The sequence below is a fragment of the Dreissena polymorpha genome, chromosome 9 (genome assembly GCF_020536995.1).
Source record: "Dreissena polymorpha isolate Duluth1 chromosome 9, UMN_Dpol_1.0, whole genome shotgun sequence".
Lineage (NCBI taxonomy): Eukaryota > Metazoa > Mollusca > Bivalvia > Myida > Dreissenidae > Dreissena > Dreissena polymorpha.
The window spans coordinates 48,225,345-48,249,279 of NC_068363.1; the positions used below are offsets into that span (position 1 = coordinate 48,225,345).

Sequence of the window (23,935 nt, forward strand, 5' to 3'; positions counted from 1 at the left end):
GAACCGGATTTTGAAGACCTTTGCAAACATTTTGTACCCAGATGAGACGCCACAGAACGTGGCGTCTCATCACAGTTTGTACCCAGATGAGACGCCACAGAACGTGGCGTCTCATCAGGATCCAAACTGTTTGCTATTCTGATAGTGGTCTTAGAAAAATAATCGAAGAAAATGCTAATTTTAGAAATTCAGCAGACATCATTTTAGCAGACAACAAATTTCCCAGCATGCAAAGGGTTAACACACATGACTGACACTTTCCGCTAAAACTGGAGTTTCTTTAAGTAACTTCCTTTAAACAAAAAATCATGAAAGCCGAAAGTGTCATCCTAATATCCCTTGTCAAATAAAAACGCACTTTTTACCAAAACACACATTTAGCGCACTTAAAAGTGCGTTAATTGTGTGTTTTTTGTTAATATGTGCATTTTCAGTGTTCAAAAGTGCATTTAAGTGCGCTTTTTGTGCGTTTTTTCTATTCAAGTGCGTTATATTAGTGAAAAAGTGCGTTTTTTGTGTGTTTTCTTCATCTGTAAGTGCGCTTTAGAGTGTAGATGTGAGCAAAATGTGTGTTTTTTATCTAAGAAGTGCGTCTTTTATTTAGGAAGTGCGTTTTTTGTGTGTTTTCTTCATCTGTAAGTGCGCTTTTGAGTGTAGATGTGAGCAAAATGTGTGTTTTTTATCTAAGAAGTGCGTCTTTTATTTAGGAAGTGCGTCTTTTATCTAAGAAGTGTGTTTTAAGGTTTACAGATGTGGGTTTTTTCTCACAAAAGTGCGTTTTTCTATTTTGATGTGCGTCTTTTTTAAGCATAAGTTAGTCTTTTATTTCATAAGTGCGTTTTTATCATATGATCTGTTTTAAAAGGATGTATCTAAAAAGACACATGTTTAACACACTTCTTAAAAAGTGCGTCTTTAACAACCGTTTAGCAAATGTTGTACAGAAATTGAACAAGAAACAAAATTGTTGCAGGCTCTAACAATTTATTTACATCAAATGATTAAACATAGACATATATCTCAGTAACCTGTAATAATATAAGGGGCAGTTTGAATAATTACTGGTTGTCCATATTAACCTGTTTAATGTTTACATACTTTATCATACAATTTCAATGCATACCTATTGCTTACGTTTTAATCTCAAACATTTCTAAAAATTTCCACCTAAATCAGACTGTGCGTAACTAATTAAAAATATTGAAAGTGTCAAAAGTATTATGTGGGCTTGATAGTATCAATTATATTTTCTCAACATAAATAAGTATTTGAACTTTCTTATACTGATATTTATACCCTAATACAATTAATGTCTACCACATTGACCATAAACATACATTTTAAAGGCAATTAAAATAATATTTATACTATTAATATTATTTGCTTAAACCATTCAGCATGTTATATTTAAATATTTACAATTAAATATAATGTGTCAAGGGTGCTGTGTATTATTCAATAAATATTTTGGTGTTGAAATGACTGCCTTATCAGTATTTCTCAAATTATGCAAATTTTGGCTTGGACACAGCATGGTATCAGATAAGAGAATAGCCAGTCCCTATCAGTCCTCCATCTAAGCCTAACTAAGGGGTGTTGATATACTTTTGATGTTCAGGCACCATCTATTTGAGAACCACAGATAGGAAGTTATTTTTTGAAAACAAGCAGCATCAGCAACTGACTTTAAGCTAGAATTAAGACCTATTATTCTAGTGTAAAATGTCTTGAAATACTTTCAGCATGAAGTATTGTGTGATGAAAAAAATGTGTATTTACTACAATGTGTAAATCAACAATAAAGGAGATTAAAAGTGGGTGCTTAAAGACATATAAAGTGATATGGTCTAGTTCAACAACTGCCTGTATTTTTGGAATACTGAAGAACAGTCTGTTGTAACAGGTTCGTATTTTCAATTCTGCATTCCTTTTTTATTTAGTTTATTGACTTAATTATGATCATTATCATATTTATGTATTGTCACTGGGAAATGTAAATGGATGAGTAAATGTAATGCAATTTTAAAAGAAAAACAACACCATTTGAATTATTATGGCTGTATTTTATGGTTATTGTCATCTTAAAGTTATTTATACCTATTTTTGGTCATTAATGAACAGATTTTTCCCCCATATTAAATGAGAACTTTTAAATTAAAAGGTTAAACCCCATGGAAAGAATGTGCATCATCGCATTGCCTGCCAAAAAAAGGAGCAAAAGAGAGACTACCTGATGTATGGACTTGAATACCAGGTTTTACCCTGCACAAGCTGGCCGACATGAGGAGAACAGGAGTGGGAAAACCGCGCCCTCTCCTTGACCAAGAAAAGCTGGATTTGTTTAGAGGTAAAACTATACAGGGTACTGGTTATTGCATTTTAAAGGTGTCACACTTCCGACCAGTCCACACAGCAAAATGAGACCACGTATCTTGGTACATTTTCGAACAGTATTTTCTATCAAACGTATTTATTTATGAAAAGCGTTAAGTCACATGTGATCAGGGGTTTAAAATTGCAAAATAAACAACCAAAAACAACAAGCAAACAAACTAGTTTTGATTTAAATTTATAATTTTTATAGCAACAAGATTACCATAACAGCAATATTCAACACTTACATTATAAAATATCTTTCAGGACCTGATCAAATGAGATCATGCACGAGACGCATCGCGCAAAGGCCATGACAGTATAATAGTTGCAAAGAAGTTTGACCGCCTGGTGGCAGACTTGGAGAGAAAGATGAGAGCTGCACTCCGCTGCCTCAAAGAAATGCTGAAAGGCCTTGATTGATATGCATCTTTCTTATGTATATAGCTGTTCGTGTGTATATACTGTACATGTTATTATAGTATGCTATTATTTTTTGTTTATTTATAATCAAATTATGTTTATATTTATTTCATCAAATTGCCATTGATATTTAATTACTCATGTATGTTAAAAAATGTTGGTGTACATTAAAGTATAAAATTGAATTATCTTGTAATTATTAAAATACACAAATATATATGTTTATATAATTATTGGTTTTTATTGCATATCTGAATTAAAAAAAACTTTTAACAGCATATAATTGAATCAACTGTTAAGGCAAAAGATGCACCTTTAACGCACATGTGTGCTTTTTGTGAGTGCGTTTTTTGCTGCCATTCATGTGCATTAATTGTGCGTTTTGTGTGGGTTATAACTGCGCTTAACGTGCGTTATTATTATTTTTATTTAAAAAGCGCACATTTAACGCACATAAAAGCGCACATTTAACACACATGTGCGCTTTTATGTGGGTTATAACTGCGCTATTCGTGAGTTAAATGTGCGCTTTTTAAATAAAAAAAGCGCACATTTAACTCACAAAAAGCGCACATTTAACGCACTTTAAAGCGCACATTTACACACATAAATGGTAGTCAAAAACGCACTTACATAAAAAGCGCACGTTTAACGCACATAAAAGCGCACATTGAACACACTTATAAAAAGCACACGTTTAACGCACATAAAGCGCACATTTATCCACAAAAAGCGCACATTTTCTTGTTTGTTTGTTTTTGTTAAAAACTCACTCGGTAAGAAAAAGCGCACAAAAAACGCAGTGCCAATACCGCCACGTTTAATGCACGCAAAACGTACGTAAAACGTACATTTCACACACTTTTTTGAGAATATTGATTGCCTGTGTAAAATACACAGGCTAATCTGGGACAACACATTATGCAAAGGCATTAAGCCCAGATATCTAAGAGTGAGCCCATATGTATATCAACCCCTAACAAAGGCATTAAGCCGAGATATCTAAGAGTGAGCCCATATGTATATCAACCCCTAACAAAGGCATTAAGCCCAGATATCTAAGAGTGAGCCCATATGTATATCAACCCCTAACAAAGGCATTAAGCCCAGATATCTAAGAGTGAGCCCATATGTATATCAACCCCTAACAAAGGCATTAAGCCCAGATATCTAAGAGTGAGCCCATATGTATATCAACCCTAACAAAGGCATTAAGCCCAGATATCTAAGAGTGAGCCCATATGTATATCAACCCCTAACTTTAAGCCCAGATATCTAAGGGTGAGCCCATATGTATATCAACCCCTAACTCTACAAGTCGCCCACCTGAGGGAAGCCCAGATATCTAAGAGTGAGCCCATATGTATATCAACCCCTAACTTTAAGCCCAGATATCTAAGAGTGAGCCCATATGTAAATCAACCCCTAACTTTAAGCCCAGATATCTAAGAGTGAGCCCATATGTATATGAAACCCTAACTTTAAGCCCAGATATCTAAGAGTGAGCCCATATGTATATCAACCCCTAACTTTAAGCCCAGATATCTAAGAGTGAGCCCATATGTATATCAACCCCTAACTTTAAGCCCAGATATCTAAGAGTGAGCCCATATGTATATCAACCCCTAACTTTAAGCCCAGATATCTAAGAGTGAGCCCATATGTATATCAACCCCTAACTCTACAAGTCACCCACCTGAGGGTTGCGTATGTCAACGTGAACAAGCAGGGCAGACAACTCCAGCGGCTCACTGTACTCATTCTTCAAGGGCACGCTTCGATAGCCTGCAACAAAATACACACAGTGAACAGAACCCACCCTGATTTGACAGCTATGTTCAAGGGCAAATAACTCACAAACGTGTGGATTAGTAAGGACGAAAAGTGTTATGTATATCTAGTCAATATGGTGATGACCTTTTTCAAATCTTAAATAAATTGCTTTAAAAAGAACCCAGTAGTTTGATCAACAAACATATTTCATGCAGACTGACCTGCCAGCTGAAAAAGTGACCTCAAATTCCAGTCACTTCAAAATCCTGATTCATCTTTATATGGGCTCTTAAATTTTGGGAATACATTGATAGTGGACACTGAGAGAAAGAGCACAGTACACGAATCAAATATCTTTCTTCAATATTGACAGGGCTCATTACCCTTAATTAATTTAGAAGCAAGGAGCACTTAAATGGCACATGCAAACACATTTCATTCAATACTGTCATTCTCATAAAATGAGTACAAAGCAAAACACTTATAAGCAATTAAATAATGGAAAAACAATGTATGTGTTAATTGCAAAACTCATAAAGCAAACCAGGAAGTTTACCTGTTCTCAAGCACTTTACAGGGAATGTGGCTTGTCCAAGAAATTTTGGTTCCCCAAACGTGTCTTCGTCGTTCACCACAAACCGTATCAAAGCAAGATCGGGACAGTGGATGTCAAAATCTGTGGTTTGCTTGGACCAAACTGGGTTCAACCCATTCATTTCTGTAAAAAAAAACACTTATTAAGATTTAAGAAATGATCATGGTCTATAGGCCTATGCACAATGATTAATAATATTAATTAAGATTGTTGTTTAACAAATTATTAACGTATATGGCAAATACACAATGTTTAAGAACAATAATTAAGACCGTTTAAGAAATGATTATAGTAAATGGGCCAATGCAGAATGATTTAGATCAATAATTTAGATTGTATAAAGTAACATATATACTAACAACAGCACCACATAACGCCTGGCACGCTCGGCTACAGATGCAGTTTTGAATAAATGAAAGCTGGTCAGAATTATTAATTTTTTTAGAGGTCAAAGAGACCATGACCTTGACCTAGTGACCCTAAAATGGGTGTGACGTGTAGAACTCATCAAGGTGCATCTAAATATGAAGTTTCAAGGTTGTAGGTGGAGGCACTTTGATTTTAGAGCCAATGTTAAGGTTTTAGCATGACGCGGACGTCAGACGACACGACGAGCTGGCTATGACAATACCTCGGGTTTTCTCCTAAAACGCTGAGCTAAAAATCAACAAATATTTCGCATAATATTTCGTAAAACAAAGTAAAACCATAAAAAATTAGTATTCCTTACAGCAATAGCCAATATTTCAAAGTAGATGTGGTATGGCAACATAGATTAAACAAGATACAAAATGCTTGTCTTCATTGTTTGTGCAACAATATATGCGACAATATATTCCATGTTCATTTTCTGCCACAATATGTGAGCACTAACAGGCAAATGCAAGACTGGCTTCAAGCAGCACCAGAATAACAACATATTTATGATAACTAAGTCGTTCTTCCGAAGCTGACCGAAGCCAATCTCATGTTTGCCTGTGAATGTTCAGATATGGTAGCTGGACTTTCACATGGAATATATTGTGACACAAAAATAAAAACCAGCAATTTGTATCGCGTTAAATCTATGTTACCAGATCACCACATCCAGTATTGAAATTTTGGCTATTGCTATATGGAACATTGATTTTTTATGTGTTAACTTTATTTTTTGAAATATTGTATGAAATATTCTACCTATGAAGAAAGATTAACAAGGGCTGTTTGTAAAACATGCATGCCCCCCATATGGGCTGTCCGTTGTAGTGGCAGCCATTGTGTGAATACGATTTTTGTCACTGTGACCTTGACCTTTGACCAAGTGACCTGAAAATCAATAGGGGTCATCTGCGAGTCACGATCAATGTACTTATGAAGTGTCATGATCCTAGGCAAAACCGTTCTTGAGTTATCATCCAAAAATCATTTTACTATTTCGGGTCACCGTGACCTTGACCTTTGACCTTGTGACCTCAAAATCAATAGGGGTCATCTGCAAGTCATTATCAATCTACCTATGAAGTTTCATGATACTAGGCGTATGCGTTCTTGAGTTATCATCCGAAAACAATTTTACTATTTCGGGTCACCGTGACCTTGACCTTTGACCTAGTGACCTCAAAATCAATAGGGGTCATCTGCGAGTCATGATCAATCTACCTATGAAGTTTCATGATCCTAGGCGTATGCGTTCTTAAGTTATCATCCGGAAACCATTTTACTATTTCGGGTCACCGTGACCTTGACCTTTGACCTAGTGACCTCAAAATCAATAGGGGTCATCTGCAAGTCATGATCAATCTACCCATGAAGTTTCATGATCCTAGGCGTATGCGTTCTTGAGTTATCATTCAAAAACCATTTTACTATTTCTGGTCACCGTGACCTTTGACCTAGTGACCTCGAAATCAATAGGGGTCATCTACGAGTCATGATCAATGTACCTATGAAGTTTCATGATCCTAGGCCCAAGCGTTCTTGAGTTATCGTCTGACAACCACCTGGTGGACGGACCGACAGACCGACAGACCGACCGACAGACCGACATGAGCAAAGCAATATACCCCCTCTTCTTCGAAGGGGGGCATAAAAACAATTATCAGATTGTAGAAGAATGATATCGGTTTATGTGCTTATAAACAACATACATTTAGTGATCTCAAAGCAAAGTATTAGACAGATTTTATCTTAAAGCCAAACATTATAATCAGCAAAAGTTATTTATTGGCTGAACATGATAATATGAAAACAATTCTTATAAGCATGTTTGCATATTAAATGAGATTTTTTTCTATTCTGTTCTATGGTCATTGACTTTGTTGTAAGTTGTTAGCTGGGTTGCATCACAACAGTGTTTCTTGTCTTCAGATATATACCAGAGTTTCTTATTAGAACAGAGTACATACAGTCAAACACTGAACATTGTCTATCAAATTACCGCATTACAGGAACCTTTTTTGCCATGGGTCCATTATTGACAAACTTTTAAATATGAACAACTTCATGCTATAAGCATGTCTTACGTGTGGACAATGTCTTCCACTTGTTGTTATCACAGTCTAGCCCCACAATCTCAATCTCCACAAAGGGATTGCCCAATTTCTGTTTCGGCCTCATCAGATGCCGAGCCCCAATCACCTGTGATACATACATCTTATAACATGGAATAACCAGCAAGATACAATGAATTTAAGCATAAAGAACTCTTTTTCTCATTCAAAATTAATGAATTTGTTCTTGAATCTTCTATGCTAAGAGCAAAAAACACTAGATTTTCTATCAAACATAATCAATGGTACAATTTTGAATAGATGCTCAATCTCCGCCACAACAACAATTACAAAGGCAATTTTATGTACCCACATTTCTCACTATTTTAAATGGTGAAATATTTTTACAACCAGTAACATATTTCTTATTTTGTGTATTTTTTATACTGATTTTCTTATTTCTACACTAAAACAATACAAAATGATCCTGACAAACAAGTTTATACTTCTTAGATTGCAATGCAATCAATGGCTTTATTGACAAAGATTTGTTTAAGGTCTCAGTGATCCAGATAGGATTTGAAAAGGGCGGGGGGGGGCTTTTTTGTCAAAAGAGCATTTTCCACACTTAGTATTTTGTCAAAAAGTCACTTTTGAGCGCGCTGGCGTTTCTGGAATGCTTCCTGTCGCATCTTAATTTTCATGTTATTGATAATTGTTAGAATCTATTATTCCCATTATTATTAAACCATTCAAATACAATTTCTACAATGAGAAATAAATTAATTAAAGGACAGACAATTTACCTATCTTTAAAAATAAAGACACTGATGAACCATACCAGAACAAAGATGGACATTGATTTTACCTTTTATTACAAAGACAATGATTTCAGCTTCCATTACAAAGATGGAAAACAATTTCACCTTCAATTACAAAGATGGGCAACGATTTCACCGTCCATTACAAAGATGTACAATCACTTCACCAATCATTACAATGATTGAACATAATTTCAGCATATCAAAAACGGCAAATGTTTTATCTACCAATACAAGTGTTAACCATGTTTTCCCCTACCGTGACAGAGATGGTCATAGGATCCACTTTCACAGACCTCTTGTCAAATGGACTGTAGCCTTCAGACCAGATGCAGTCTGGTTGTAATACGTAACCACACCTAAAATCAAGCCACAAAGTGTGTCAGTTGTAAAATGTAACCCCACCTAAAATCAAGGCACAAAGTGTGTCAGTTGTTACATGTAACCACACCTGAAATCAATCCACAAAGTGTGTCAGTTGTTACATGTAACCACACCTGAAATCAATCCACAAAGTGTGTCAGTTGTAACATGTAACTGCACCTGAAATCAATCCACAAAGTGTGTCAGTTGTAACATGTAACCACACCTGAAATCAAGCCACAAAGTGTGTCAGTTGTAACATGTAACCACACCTGAAATCAATCCACAAAGTGTGTCAGTTGTAACATGTAACCACACCTGAAATCAAAACACAAAGTGTGTCAGGTGTAACATGTAACCCCACCTAAAGTCAAGCCACAAAGTGTGTCAGTTGTTACATGTAGCCACACCTGAAATCAAGCCACAAAGTGTGTCAATTGTAACATATAACCCCACCTAAAATCAAGGTACAAAAGGTGTAAGTTGTTACATGTAACCACACCTGAAATCAAGCCACAAAGTGTGTCAGTTGTAACATGTAAACACACCTGAATCAAGGCACAAAGTGTGTCAGTTGTATCACGTAACCCCACCTAAAATCGAGGTACAAAGTGTGTCAGTTGTTACATGTAACCACACCTGAAATCAAGCCAAAAAGTGTGTCAGTTGTAACATGTAACCACACCTAAAATCAATCCACAAAGTGTGTCAGTTGTTACATGTAACCACACATTAAATAAAGCCACAAAGTGTGTCAGTTGTTACATGTAACCACACCTGAAATCAAGCCACAAAGTGTGTCAGTTGTTACATGTAACCACACCTAAAATCAAGGCACAAAATGTGCCAGTTGTTACATGTAACCACACCTAAAATCAAGCCGCAAAGTGTGTCAGTTGTAACATGTAACCACACCTGAAATCAAGCCACAAAGTGTCAGTTGTAACATGTAACCACACCTGAAATCAATCCACAAAGTGTGTCAGTTGTTACATGTAACCACACCTGAATCAAGCCACAAAGTGTGTCAGTTGTTACATGTAACCACAACTGAAATCAAGCCACAAAGTGTGTCAGTTGTAACATGTAACCACACCTGAAATGAATCCACAAAGTGTGTCAGTTGTAACATGTAACCACACTTGAAATCAAGCCACAAAGTATGTCAGTTGTATCATGTAACCACACCTGAAATCAAGCCACAAAGTGTGTCAGTTGTAACATGTAACCAAACCTGAAATCAATCCACAAAGTGTGTCAGTTGTTACATGTAACCCCACCTAAAATCAATCCACAAAGTGTGTCAGTTGTAACATGTAACCACACCTGAAATCAAGCCACAAAGTGTGTCAGTTGTTACATGTAACCACACCTGAAATCAATCCACAAAGTGTCAGTTGTTACATGTAACCACACCTGAAATCAAGGCACAAAGTGTGTCAGTTTTAACATGTAACCACACCTGAAATCAATCCACAAAGTGTGTCAGTTGTTACATATAACCCCACCTTAAATCAAGCCACAAAGTGTGTCAGTTGTAACATGTAACCACACCTGAAATCAAGCACAAAGTGTGTCAGTTGCAACATGTAACCACACCTGAAATCAATCCACAAAGTGTGTCAGTTGTAACATGTAACCACACCTGAAATCAATCCACAAAGTGTGTCAGTTGTTACATGTAGCCACACCTAAAATCAAGCCACAAAGTGTGTCAGTTGTAACATGTAACCACACCTATACCGTAATCGGTTGTGTATAACGCGCATTTGTGTATAACGCGCATCAACTTTTTGAAGCAAAAAATCGGGAAAAAAAGTTTTTGATGCAAAAAAACTGTAAAAATTCGGTTCCATACTCCATGGGCTAACAGAAAATCGTTTTATTTACATTGCCGGTCTCGCGCGTTATTTCGAGCGTCTATGCGATATAGATGGTAAGGTTACATTACACAAATATATTTGTTTTTGACAATTTGCAAAATATTCTTTCCAGAATATGCGCGGTCCTGAAAAGGACCTTTGTTGTTGTCTTTGATCGTCTTTATAAGGGTCGTCCGTCTATGTCCGAAACGTCAATATTGTGACTGACAATTAAAAAATTCTGACAATTCAAAGACAATTTCAAGATTCTTTCTCTGTCGATCGCAGTGCTATTCAAGATACGGTAAGTCTAATGACAATTTTTATAATGATTAAAAATGGCAAATGTGCAGTTTTTATTCATGTTGAAGAGTGTTGTTTATTGCTCATTCAGTTGCTCAGTATAATTGACAGGTGACTTTAACGACTCAAACTTCTCAACACCATTACTGACATTACACGCGATAATTAAACAGTGGAGGTGTGATGCCGTCTGCCGATTCGCATGTTTTGATAATAGCCCAGCTACACAAAACTTGACAGGTGACTCAAATCTTGACAAGACGTATGAAAACGTGTGAACAAACACAACATCAATTTTATTAACACATTTGAAAAGCAATAAAAATAATCATCAATATCGGGAAAGGCCTTGCCGACATACTATTGTAAATCGACAAGTGCCCCAATTAAATTGTGTAACCCTAGTACAGTAGGGTATAATATTGTGGGAATAAACAATAAAATTTAAATAAAAATGGCTTCCTTGTTTTTCATTATCTCCTTCAAATTTATTTGATTTCGATGCTCTGTACGTACCTGAAAAAGATAGAAAATATTAATTTTAACTTTATAACGTTTGTTAATCTATATTCAGATCGTAAATATAATACAATTATTAACATAGTGACAGTTAAATCGACTGGGAACAGAATGGTCCGAGTTACCGTAACTGGGTAACTGACAGGGAAAAAATGTTTTGGCATGCCTGTTGTTGTGCATAACGCGCATCAAGTTTTTTAAATCAAATTTGGGGGTAAAAAAGTGCGCCTTATACACAACCGATTACGGTAATTAAGCCACAAAGTGTTTGGGTTTTGGTTTATTTTACCAATTTTTTTATGTTAGTACCAATATATCAATCAGTCATTTCAAAGCTGTCTGTTAACTTACGCTCGCTTTTCATGGGCAAGCTTAGCGGACCCGAGTTGTTTACCAGTACTTAGTGCATATACCTATTTCAGTATCTAACAACTGCCCTACTTGAATCAAAAGTAGAAGGAGAATGGCTGTAAACATATAATTTCATGACCAATCGCCATGTAATTAATGGGGAACATGTCCCATTCATACACTAAATAGAAGTTGTTGAGCACCAAATGGCAATAGTTGTATTTCCTGTTTTGAACACAAATTACATTTGAAATGTTGGCAATTATTATTGGGTAATTTCTATATGTCAAGGGTGTACAGTGAGACTCATGTATCTACTAAACATTTCTATACAAACAACAATAGTATGGTGCTCAACCCTCTTTGTGTTCAAATGGATATAATGGAAAAACTAGAGATTGTCACAAAAGTGACAAAAAACCCTCATATCACATATACTACAAACAACTTGTAACAATAATGAAATTCTAAGTGAAAAAAGGGGTATCATTTCTGCAATTGTTTATGCAGATTAATACAAATTGAACATGAAAAACTTGATATCATAAGGAACAAAGCATGCACAATTACATGTTGTAAAGTGCCAAAGTACTTTGACAAACAGATTCAAGCTGGAGAACCCCCGGCAATCGTTTATATTGAAATGAAATTGGGGGTTGGCAAGGTGTAAAAAAACTAAAGAATCTAATCTTTTCAATTGCTCAAGTAAAATGATAATCAGCAATCAAGTGTTGAAATGCAAAAGCCAGCCCTACATTCCATTCATGAGGAAGCGTCCCTGATTGACTTGCATGGGCCAGTCAGCCGTCTGGTAGTTGAGTGCACAGAGCTGAGACCCACAATTCCACATCGGGATAGGGTTGTAGTTGGACGAGTCAATTCTGGACCCCTTTGGATAAACCCGACTGAGTTGACGGTAGTTGTATGTAGGCTTGTTAAGGTCTCAATGGAATATTGAAGACAAATAATATAATTCAACAAATAATATATTGGCTACTTGGCATATAAATGTTTTGATATATTAACATCTGTAAGTATAATAATAGTATAATAATAATTTTAGACTTTAGGTTAGAGAACACTAAATGCAAGTGTTATGATAAATTGTTAATACTATTAACACTGATACTCAAGTTTAAAAAGATTTAACAAAATATTTAGGTTCACAAAAGATATTCCCAATTGTAAACCATAGTTTTATTGGTATAACTGAATGACAACAAAGGATATTTCACAAACTGGAGAGCCTTGGACTTGCTACACAGACCCTCTGCCTTGGTCTCCTGGAAGGAGGACATCTCGACGCAGTTGCCAGAACCTTGAAACTCTGAAACAAAAGCAAACCTTATGTCCGCCGTGGCATATCAGCATAACCTAAACTTAACCATAACCAAACAAGAGGGCAGAGACAAAGCTCATGAGAGCCCTGAATTCATGTTAAGAAGTTACAGTGATCTTGGTTGGAAGATATTTTTTAAAGTTTCGCTTCAAACATTAGAAAAATAAGTTCCCTGCAGGATGGGCTAACTTTGACCCAAAAGCCAAGATTTGAATAAATTTGGTAGAATAAAACTACAGTCTACTCTCGTAATCTTGACATCTGATATCTAGATTTTCTCAATATGTCAAAGTAAGCTCAATGTCCCAACTTTTTCCTTCTTTTTCTATATTAATAAACATCGCATATTTCGATTTTCATTATGTCGCATAATTTGATATCTCGATATAAAAATTTGTCCCAAGTCCTGATTTTACATGTATTTACTGTGGTTCATCTCAAAGTGCGAATAACTGTTCCAGCGTCGGCAAAGGTGAGAAATGTTTTCTTGGATACTTCATCGTCCCGCTTCGCCCGGCTGCTCCCAAATTGTGCGGTAGATAATTGATCCCTTAATTGCATCAATGACCACACGTGTGTAATGTCGTTAACCATTAACACGTCAGTAAGGTCTGTCACTTTATAACCTGTGGGTTTATTTTATCCTGTACTAATAATCAATTGAACTTTGCATTTCAAAATTTTCATGTATAGTTCAGTATTCCCGAACGTGATTTACACGTTAAGATGAAAAACCATCGTCTTGATTGGACGTCAATTGCATCATAACTTTAAATAGCAACATTAACATGTTTACTCGACAGTTTAGAAAATAATAACCGCATGTGTTCATGCAATTCAATAACACTTAAAACGTAATTATAAGCATTTAAATAGCAAATTTAATCGTGCCTCGTATAAACGCGTATATCAGGTAATAGAAAGGGTAGTAGAGAGTATTATGCCACACGGTGACGGCTTTAGTTAGACAACTTAGCAGGTATATAAATGTAAAAAACAAGGTAAATTTTCGTCTCATTTTTTCTTTGAAAACACCTAATCGGATATCTCAATTTCTCCTAATTGCTATATTTGTTCTTGTTCCCGCCGACTTCGAAACAACGAGAGTAAACTGTATATAATTTTACATACCAAATACCAAACCTTAGGGCTTTGTGGTTTCAGAGGAGATTGTTGAAGTGATTTTTCTATTTAACCCTTTACACTTAGATGGGTACTTTGACGCCTTTGTAGTCCTTAAGAAAGTTTAATTTTTAATTTAATTGACCTTTCTTACTAAATTCAGTGTTCACACCAATCCTTAGATACTGAGGAGCAGCAAACAGCATAAAACCTGAACAGACTGCAAGTTACTCGCAGTATCCATAATTTTCGCTGTTATTTTTCAATGTTTGAAACAGTGAATCATGGTTGTCACCAATATTTCCTTACAAATAACAGAACTGCATCAAATAAAGCTGAATACAACCAAAACTCACTTTCATTGAACTGCACAGCTACACAATAAACAATCAGGTCTGAAAACTCCTGGGCTATCATGTTGCGTCTTTCTATCTGCTTCTTTACTGTTGCCTGTCAACAGAAATATAACATGATTTATAATCTAAATATCTTACAACTACATGGTTTTACAGGAAAAAAATGTATCCGAAATATTGAAAATAAGCAGAGAAGTTTCACACTCAATTTTGATCAGTGTTATATGGTGTAGGAGTTAAAATATGTGAACGGTTTAAATCTGGCAAGATTTATACCTCCACAAAAAACTAAAATCAATTAACTCAAATTCAAACACAAGGAAGTAAAGCTGAATAGAAAAGTCTTTAAAACAATAACATGCATAATAAAATTATGTGTAGCATAAAAAACACCTTTTTAATCCAAAGTTCATAAATGTTTTGTGTATATTCTATGCTCAGATAAGAAAAATCTCTAGTTTTCCTAAAAAAGTTTTAATCAAGGATGCAATATTGAATAGCTGCTGAATCTGTTCAACAATGAAAATTAAGAAAGACTCATTTGTGAGCCTCACCAATTTATATAAGGATCTTTGAATATTATAGACCTAGTGATACATTTCTTATTTTATGCATTTCACACTCTTATTTACTTACTTCTATATTAAAACAATACAAAATGGCCCTTGCAAAAAAGTGTATTCTTATCATATTGCTATGCAATCTATGGTTTTATTGACCAGATTTCTTATTATTTCCATAGAACATTTTTTATTGGATTTGCCAGGTCACATGCTGACTGTATATTTTAGCCATATAATTTCATCAGATTTTCATATTAGGATAGTAAAGTTTCATGATGGAATGGAAGTAAAAGCAAACAACATCATCCAGTACAGTTAGCTAACTTTTCTCCTATCATTATGTTCATGCTGGAGAGAGAAGTGTAATATAAAAATGTTACAAGGTTTGTCACTTATGGTTTACTTTAAGATAGTAAATATATATTTGGATTGGAGCTATGCTCTGCCAAATATAAAGTCACTGATGTATCACATTGTAAAGAGAAAGTAAGATGCTGTGTAATAGTGCACAAAAAGCATCACTCATATTAGCCAAGGGGTGATAATCTGCCAACCAACAAAATATCAGACTGATAGACATTTTCAGATATACTGGATTGTAATATGTAAGCAAAATTCTATGATAAACAAGAGATTGCCAAGCAATATGGTCCCCTACCGGGGAAATTCCACCATTGTCGGTATTTTTTTTAATTTGTTGTCATAGCAACCAGAATTCTTGACGTAGGACAGAAAGACAGACAGACAGAAAGACAGACAGAGCGCAAGCCATAAGTCCCCTCCGGTTTAACCAATGGGGGACAATAAATATTAGAAAAAGTTCAAACAAGATAAATGTTAGCAAAGTTTCAAACAATACATGCAAGCAGGTTCAAAGGTTCTGTGCAGTTAAAGCTGTTTGTTAGTGTGCATGTTTAGCATATGTTTGTGCATTAAATATCATGGTTGATACAAGATTAATCAAACCTTCATTTCTCAACAACAATTTGTTGATTTCAAACAAAATGTTTAAACTCCATAAGTGAATAATTAAGTACATATACTACTGAATTATGTACAATTTTAGAATTATATATAGTTTGTTGTTTTGATTACAACAAAATGAAACCAGCTCAATGTCCTCTTTATATATAGACAATTATTTCAAAATAAGAAAATATAAGCAGAAATTATAATTCGAGATTATTAATTGTTTTACTTGGTACATAAGGACTTTTTTAATGATCAGAAAATTGTATAAGTAGTACAAAACCTAACTACGGGGCATTATGGTGAAGATATTGACAAGTCACTAACACATTCTGTATACATACCCTTACACTGCTTTTAACATAAAAAAATCTTGTTAATGATCTGTCAATAGCTTTGTTCCTACATACACACCTTTTTACCACATGAACTGTGTTAATGCACTGTCAATAGTTTTGTGCCTACAAACACACTTTTTTACCACATGAACTGTGTGAATGAACTGTCAATAGCTTTTTGCCTACAACCACTCCTTTTTAACACATGAACTATGTCAATGACCTGTCAATAGCTGCATGCCTACACACACTATTTTTTACAACATGAACCGTGTTAATGACCTGTTGATAGCTTTATGCCTACAAAACACTCTTTTTCACCACATGAACTGCTTAGATGACCTGTCAATAGCTTTATGACTACAAACACTCCTTTTTACCACAGGAACTGTGTTTATGACCTGTCAATAGCTTTGTGCCTACAAACACTTCTTTTTACCACATGAACTGCGTTTATATATAATGACCTGTCAATAGCTTTGTGCCTACAACCACTCCTTTTTACTGCATGAACTGTGTTAATGAACTGTCAATAGCTTTGTGCCTACAACCACTCCTTTTTACCACATGAACTGTGTTAAGGAACTGTCAATAGCTTTGTGCCTACAACCACTCCTTTTTACTGCATGAACTGTGTGAATGAACTGTCAATAGTTTTGTGCCTACAAACACTCCTTTTTAACACATGAACTATGTCAATGACCTGTCAATAACTGCATGCCTACACACACTCTTTTTTACAACATGAACTGTGTTAATGACCTGTTGATAGCTTTATGCCTACAAAACACTCTTTTTTACCACATGAACTGCTTAGATGACCTGTCAATAGCTTTATGACTACAAACACTCCTTTTTACCACAGGAACTGTGTTTATGACCTGTCAATAGCTTTGTGCCTACAAACACTTCTTTTTACCACATGAACTGCGTTTATATATAATGACCTGTCAATAGCTTTGTGCCTACAACCACTCCTTTTTACTGCATGAACTGTGTTAATAAACTGTCAATAGCTTTGTGCCTACAACCACTCCTTTTTACCACATGAACTGTGTTAAGGAACTGTCAATAGCTTTGTGCCTACAAACACTCCTTTTTACCCCATGAACTGTGTTAATGAACTGTCAATAGCTTTGTGCCTCCAAACACTTCTTATTACTGCATGAACTGTGTTTATGAACTGTCAATAGCTTTGTGCCTACAACCACTCCTTTTTACTGCATGAACTGTGTTAATGAACTGTCAATAGCTTTGTGCCTACAAACACTCCTTTTTACCACATGAACTGTGTTAATGAACTGTCGATAGCTTGATGCCTACAACCACTCCTTTTACTGCATTAACTGTGTCAATATCTTTGTGCATACAAGCACTCCTATTACCACATTAACTGTGTTAACGACCTGTCAATAGCTTTGTGTCTATGAGCACTCTTTTTTACCACATGAACTGTGTAAATGACCTGTTGATAGCTTTGTGCCTACAAACACTCCTTTTTACTGCATGAACTGTTTTTATGACCTGTCAATAGCTTTATTACTACAAACACTTCTTTTTACCACATGAACTGTGTTTATATATAATGACCTGTAATAGCTTTGTACATACAAACACTCCTTTACCACATGAACTGTGTTAATGACCTGTCAATAGCTTTGTGCCTACAACCACTCCTTTTTACTGCATCAACTGTGTTAATGAACTGTCAATAGCTTTTTGCCTACAACCACTCCTTTTTACCACATGAACTGTGTTAATGAACTGTCAATAGCTTTGTGCCTACAAACACTCCTTTTTACCCCATGAACTGTGTTAATGACCTGTCAATAGCTTTGTGCCTACAAACACTCCATTTTACTGCATGAACTGTGTTAATGAACTGTCCATAGCTTTGTGCCTACAACCACTCCTTTTTACCACATGAACTGTGTTAATGAACTGTCAATTGCTTTGTGCCTACAAACACTCCTTTTTACCACATGAACTGTGTTAACGACCTGTCAATAGCTTTGTGCCTATGAGCACTTACCACATTAACTGTGTAAATGACCTGTTGATAGCTTTGTGCCTACAAACACTCCTTTTTACCACATGAACTGTGTTAATGAACTGTCGATAGCTTGATGCCTACAACCACTCCTTTTTGCTGCATTAACTGTATCAATAGCTTTGTGCATACAAGCACTCATATTACCACATGAACTGTGTTAATGGCAAGTCAATAGCTTTGTGTCTATGAGCACTCTTTTTTACCACATGAACTGTGTAAATGACCTGTTGATAGCTTTGTGCCTACAAACACTCCTTTTTACCGCATGAACTGTGTTTATGACCTGTCAATAGCTTTATGACTACAAACACTTCTTTTTACCACATGAACTGTGTTTATATATAATGACCTGTCAATAGCTTTGTACATACAAACACTCCTTTACCACAAGAACTGTGTTCATGACCTGTCAATAGCTTTGTGCCTACAACCACTCCTTTTTACTGCATCAACTGTGTTAATGAACTGTCAATAGCTTTTTGCCTACAACCTATCCTTTTTACCACATGAACTGTGTTAATGAACTGTCAATAGCTTTGTGCCTACAAACACTCCTTTTTACCCCATGAACTGTGTTAATGACCTGTCAATAGCTTTGTGCCTACAAACACTCCTTTTTACCACATGAACTGTGTTAACGACCTGTCAATAGCTTTGTGCCTATATGCACTTACCACATGAACTGTGTAAATGACCTGTTGATAGCTTTGTGCCTACAAACACTCCTTTTTACCACATGAACTGTGTTTATGATCTGTCAAAAGCTTTGTGCCTAAAAACACTCCTTTTTACCACATGATCTGAGTTCATGACCTGCCAATACCTTTGTGTCTACAAACTATGCTTTATACCATGAAAACAGTGCCTATGCACTGTCAATAGCAGTCGGTTATCAAACTTTATTTAATGACTTATACGCAGGGATCATATTTTGTTCGGTTTTGTCGGTCCTAGACCGATTGGGGGTCATGACAGACCGATTGAAAATCCCAAAGAGTCTGGGATTCTGTTTGCTAAAATTCCCATGTCATGAAATCGATTACGCAGTGCACATGCTAGCATACCCTAATTACATTCTTATCTCAATTAGGTGTGATAAACCATTCACTGCAGTCTCTTAACCGGTCAGGACCAGTCTATTGCACGTCAGCCGACTAGTATCAGCGTATGACCCCAAACAACGAAGATTCGCGCGGTTGTGTATTAGTCAAGCGTGAATAACCCGTGTCAATATCAATCGATAATTTCACTGGCTTATACCTAGCACACTAATCGGTCCGTAATGTGTGCTCGTCCACGATAAAATCGTTGACAGTTTCTTCGGAGATTAAAACCTCGATGTTATCCTCGTGGAAATTGTGCATTTCATGCATGATACAGTCAGTAAACTTTCATATAAACAAAGAAGAAAATTGGATATTCTGCATTAATTGTGGGCGGACCTTATACACTGAAAGCACGCGCTGTAACTAAACAAAACATGCCGATACATTTTCCACCAGCGTAATAATCCGGCAATAAATGAATGAAAGTTGCGGTTTTAATTGACAGAACAGCCGAAAGTTATTTTTATGGGCGGAACTTCACATAAAATAGTACACAAGAAAAACAAGGGACAAAATTGTCACAAAACCAGGTTTTCATTGTGAAAAAAAATCTGATAAAGGGAGACAACTCAAACTGAACTTTTTAAATGAACAAACAAAATTAACACCCTTTGTAAGTTTGTTTTAAAATAAATCTATTTTTAGTCGTGGCGACCTTGACATTGGAGATATTGACGTGATTCTTTTGTGCAACACACCGTCCCATGATGGTGAACAAATGTGCCAAATGATTTTAAAATATCATAATGAATGACATAGTTATAGCCCAGACAAGCTCATTTATGGCTATTTTTTACCTTTGAACTCAAAGTGTGACCTTGACCTTGGAGATATCGACGTAATTATTTCGCGCGACACACCGTCCAATGATGGTGAACAAATGTGCCAAATGATTTTAAAATCTGACAGTGAACGACATAGTTATGGCTCGGACAAGCTCATTTATGGCCATTTTTGACCTTTGAACTCAAAGTGTGACCTTGACCTTGGAGATATAGACGTAATTATTTCGCGCGACACACCGTCCAATGATGGTGAACAAATGTGCCAAATGATTTTAAAATCTGACAATGAACGACATAGTTATGGCCCGGACAAGCTTGTTCCGCCAGCCCGCCAGCCAGCCAGCCCGCCAACAAGCCAGCCCGCCCGCATTCGCCAATCTAATAACCAGTTTTTTCCTTCCGAAAACCTGGTTAATAATATACATTGTATAAATCTTTAGTAAAAATTGTGTTAGAATCGAAATAATTTGTGTACTTTATTGTTTGTTGTTGAATAACCCACGACCGGAAGTTAAGATGCGTGGTTTTTAATCACTTGTGCTTCACACTGGTGATTTAATCCCTACGCATCTTAACTATCGGCCGTGGTTTATTCGACAACAAATTATAACGTACACGAATTGTTTTTCAACTATTTGGTTTTATTATTGCCAGTAGCCAACCTACGCACAGACATTTGTTAGATTCAATGCTAAGCTATTATCGAGTCGACAATGATTTAAAACATCGGTATAGACTTACACAGATTAATAATATTGACAACGATGAAAAGTCAGATAAAACAGTTACCGAAACAACAATGTAATAGCTAATAATAAAACCAATTGAGAAAACTCGTATGTTCCGTTTAAAAAAATGCTTAAGGCAATTTAACTTGTACATTATTATACCCTCTTCATGAATGGCAAAATCAATGGTATATATTTTAACGTATTTGTCACAATTTTGGAAGGAAATTTTCTGACACTTTTTCCCCCATTTAAATCCAGACCGATTGATGTTGCTGGAAAATATGATCCCTGCTTATACGGTATTCACGATCTGTCAAAAGTTATGTTAACAGAAATATTGCTTTTTTTCACAAAAACTGTATTAATAAAGTGTAGCTAGGTTTGAAGTGTTCATCACCTGTAAATAGCCTGGGAACATAAAGATTGCTTATACCACACAAACCGCATTCATGAATTGTCAACTGCAAAGTGTTCACAAACACTGCATTTTACCAACAACTGTGTTCATGAACAGTGAAAAGCTATGCGTACAAAAACTGGTCATGAACAGTCACTAAGAATGTCTTCACAAACACTGCTTGTTACCAAACAATTGTGTTCATGAACTGTCAAAAGATATGTGATCATTACCATAGCTTTTAACCATACAAATTGTGTTCATGTACAGTCAAAAGCTATGTGTTCACAAACTGTGGCCATGAACAGTCACTAGGTATGTGTTAACACACACTGCCTTTTACCAAAGAAACTGCTTTTAAGAACTGTCAAAAGATATGGTATCATAACCATAGCTTTCGACCATACAAATCATGTTCATGAACAGTCAAAAGCTTTGTGTACACAAACTTTGGTCATGAACAGTCACCAGTTATGTGTTCACAAACACTTCCTTTAAGCAAACTAACTGTGCTCATGAACTGTCACAGGATATATGATTATAACCATAGCTTTTTACCATACAAATCATGTCCCTGAATATTCTGTAGGGATGTGTACACAAAAACTGCTCGTTAGCACACATACTATGTCTATCGATATCTATATATAATAGCCTTGTGCACACAAACACTTTGTTTTTCATCACAAATACTATGTCAATGGAATGTCTATAGCCAATCATACGCCAAAACTTCTTACCACACTGACAGTGTCAATGCAATATCTATAGCTTTGTGTACACAAACATTTTGCTTTTGACCACACTGATGATGTCAATGGATTGTCTATAGCCATGTGTACACAACTACATTGCTTTGTGCCACTCAGACTGTGCACACTTTTTACCACACTGATGATGTCAATGGATTGTCTATAGCCACGTGTACACAACTACATTGCTTTGTGCCACTCAGACTGTGCACACTTTTTACCACACTGATGATGTCAACGGAAGGTCTATAGCCACGTGTACACAACTACATTGCTTTGTGCCACTCAGACTGTGCACACTTTTTACCACACTGATGATGTCAATGGATTGTCTATAGCCACGTGTACACAACTACATTGCTTTGTGCCACTCAGACTGTGCACACTTTTTACCACACTGATGATGTCAATGGATTGTCTATAGCCATGTGTACACAACTACATTGCTTTGTGCCACTCAGACTGTGCACACTTTGTGCCACTCAGACTGTGCACACTTTGTGCCACTCAGACTGTGCACACTTTGTGCCACTCAGACTGTGCACACTTTGTGCCACTCAGACTGTGCACACTTTTTACCGTCCTCCTTAATTGCTCAAGGCTGTCCATTCTCACAGATTTTCTCTTTGGAGTCTAAAGTTTACGTTACAAAATGAAGTATATATATTCTGATATAAGACACTGTTCAAATCAAAATGACAGAACTTCAGTTAATATTTGTGTCAACTAAATAAACACATTAAAGTGACAAAATGGTATATATAAATAGCTAGGTCTTCATGTAAGCTACCTAAAAACAATATTTTATTGCAATATCTCCATAAAAACCAAAATTATTGAGCAGAAACTTTTTTTTTTTAAATCCTGTTATGATGACATTGGCCTCGACACGCCCCAAATACTATCCCAAGAAAGGTCTCCACGCCAGCTTGGTATATTTAAAGTTTCCTCTTGATTTATAATTTATTCCATTCAAAACCGGTAACAACCTGTTACCACCCTGTTACCACCCTGCCCAAGCCAATCTAACACCCACCATCTTGCCAAACATACCTCAGTCTACGATATTCCACTTTATTTAAAACCTGGTAAAAAAAACTGCTCAATACTGGCAGCATTTATTAATTAAGACGACAATCAGCAATCCAGGAAATAGTTACTAAAAGATGGAAATACGTCTGGAAAAGATTTACATGTTACAAAGTTTCAAGAAGTACAATTTTATCTATTCTGGAGTTGTCTTCCACTGCTTTCGTCCAAACCGAGACAGTAAGACAAAGAACGTTTCGATACCATGCCATACCATGAACATTGTCACACTTTTTCTATCACATCTCAAAGGCATTTACAGGGTAATGTCAAGCATTCACAATTTCAGTCAAATATTTAGATTACTGTTAAAAAATAATATGCCAATGAAGCAAGCTTGTGTTTGTTCCTAACTACGTGCCATATGAAGTTAACTTGCCAGCAGTGTTTTAACCCTTTCCAACATAGATACGTTTTTTGACACATTTGCAGTCCTTAGAAAAAAACATTTAATTAAATACCTTTCTTAATAAAGTGTTAAAGG

General features: G+C 35.9%; 1 protein-coding gene and 1 long non-coding RNA gene across 2 annotated transcripts in view; one reads left to right on the plus strand and one right to left on the minus strand.

Moving 5' to 3' along the window:
• Positions 1-23,935, minus strand: part of LOC127846016 (1-phosphatidylinositol 4,5-bisphosphate phosphodiesterase gamma-1-like) — a 148,009-nt gene that overhangs the window by 17,635 nt on the left and 106,439 nt on the right. Inside the window, exons 26-32 of the mRNA XM_052377197.1 lie at positions 14,669-14,762; positions 13,087-13,178; positions 12,607-12,782; positions 8,713-8,812; positions 7,666-7,780; positions 5,126-5,287; positions 4,493-4,581 (exon numbers count right to left, since the gene is read on the minus strand). Of these exons, the coding sequence (XP_052233157.1) occupies positions 4,493-4,581; positions 5,126-5,287; positions 7,666-7,780; positions 8,713-8,812; positions 12,607-12,782; positions 13,087-13,178; positions 14,669-14,762 (828 nt within the window). The remainder of the gene's footprint in view (positions 1-4,492; positions 4,582-5,125; positions 5,288-7,665; positions 7,781-8,712; positions 8,813-12,606; positions 12,783-13,086; positions 13,179-14,668; positions 14,763-23,935) is intronic.
• On the plus strand, positions 1,587-2,981 carry LOC127844218 (uncharacterized). Its single transcript, XR_008032627.1, has 3 exons — positions 1,587-1,903; positions 2,162-2,347; positions 2,641-2,981. It is a non-coding gene; the product is annotated as an uncharacterized LOC127844218 (long non-coding RNA).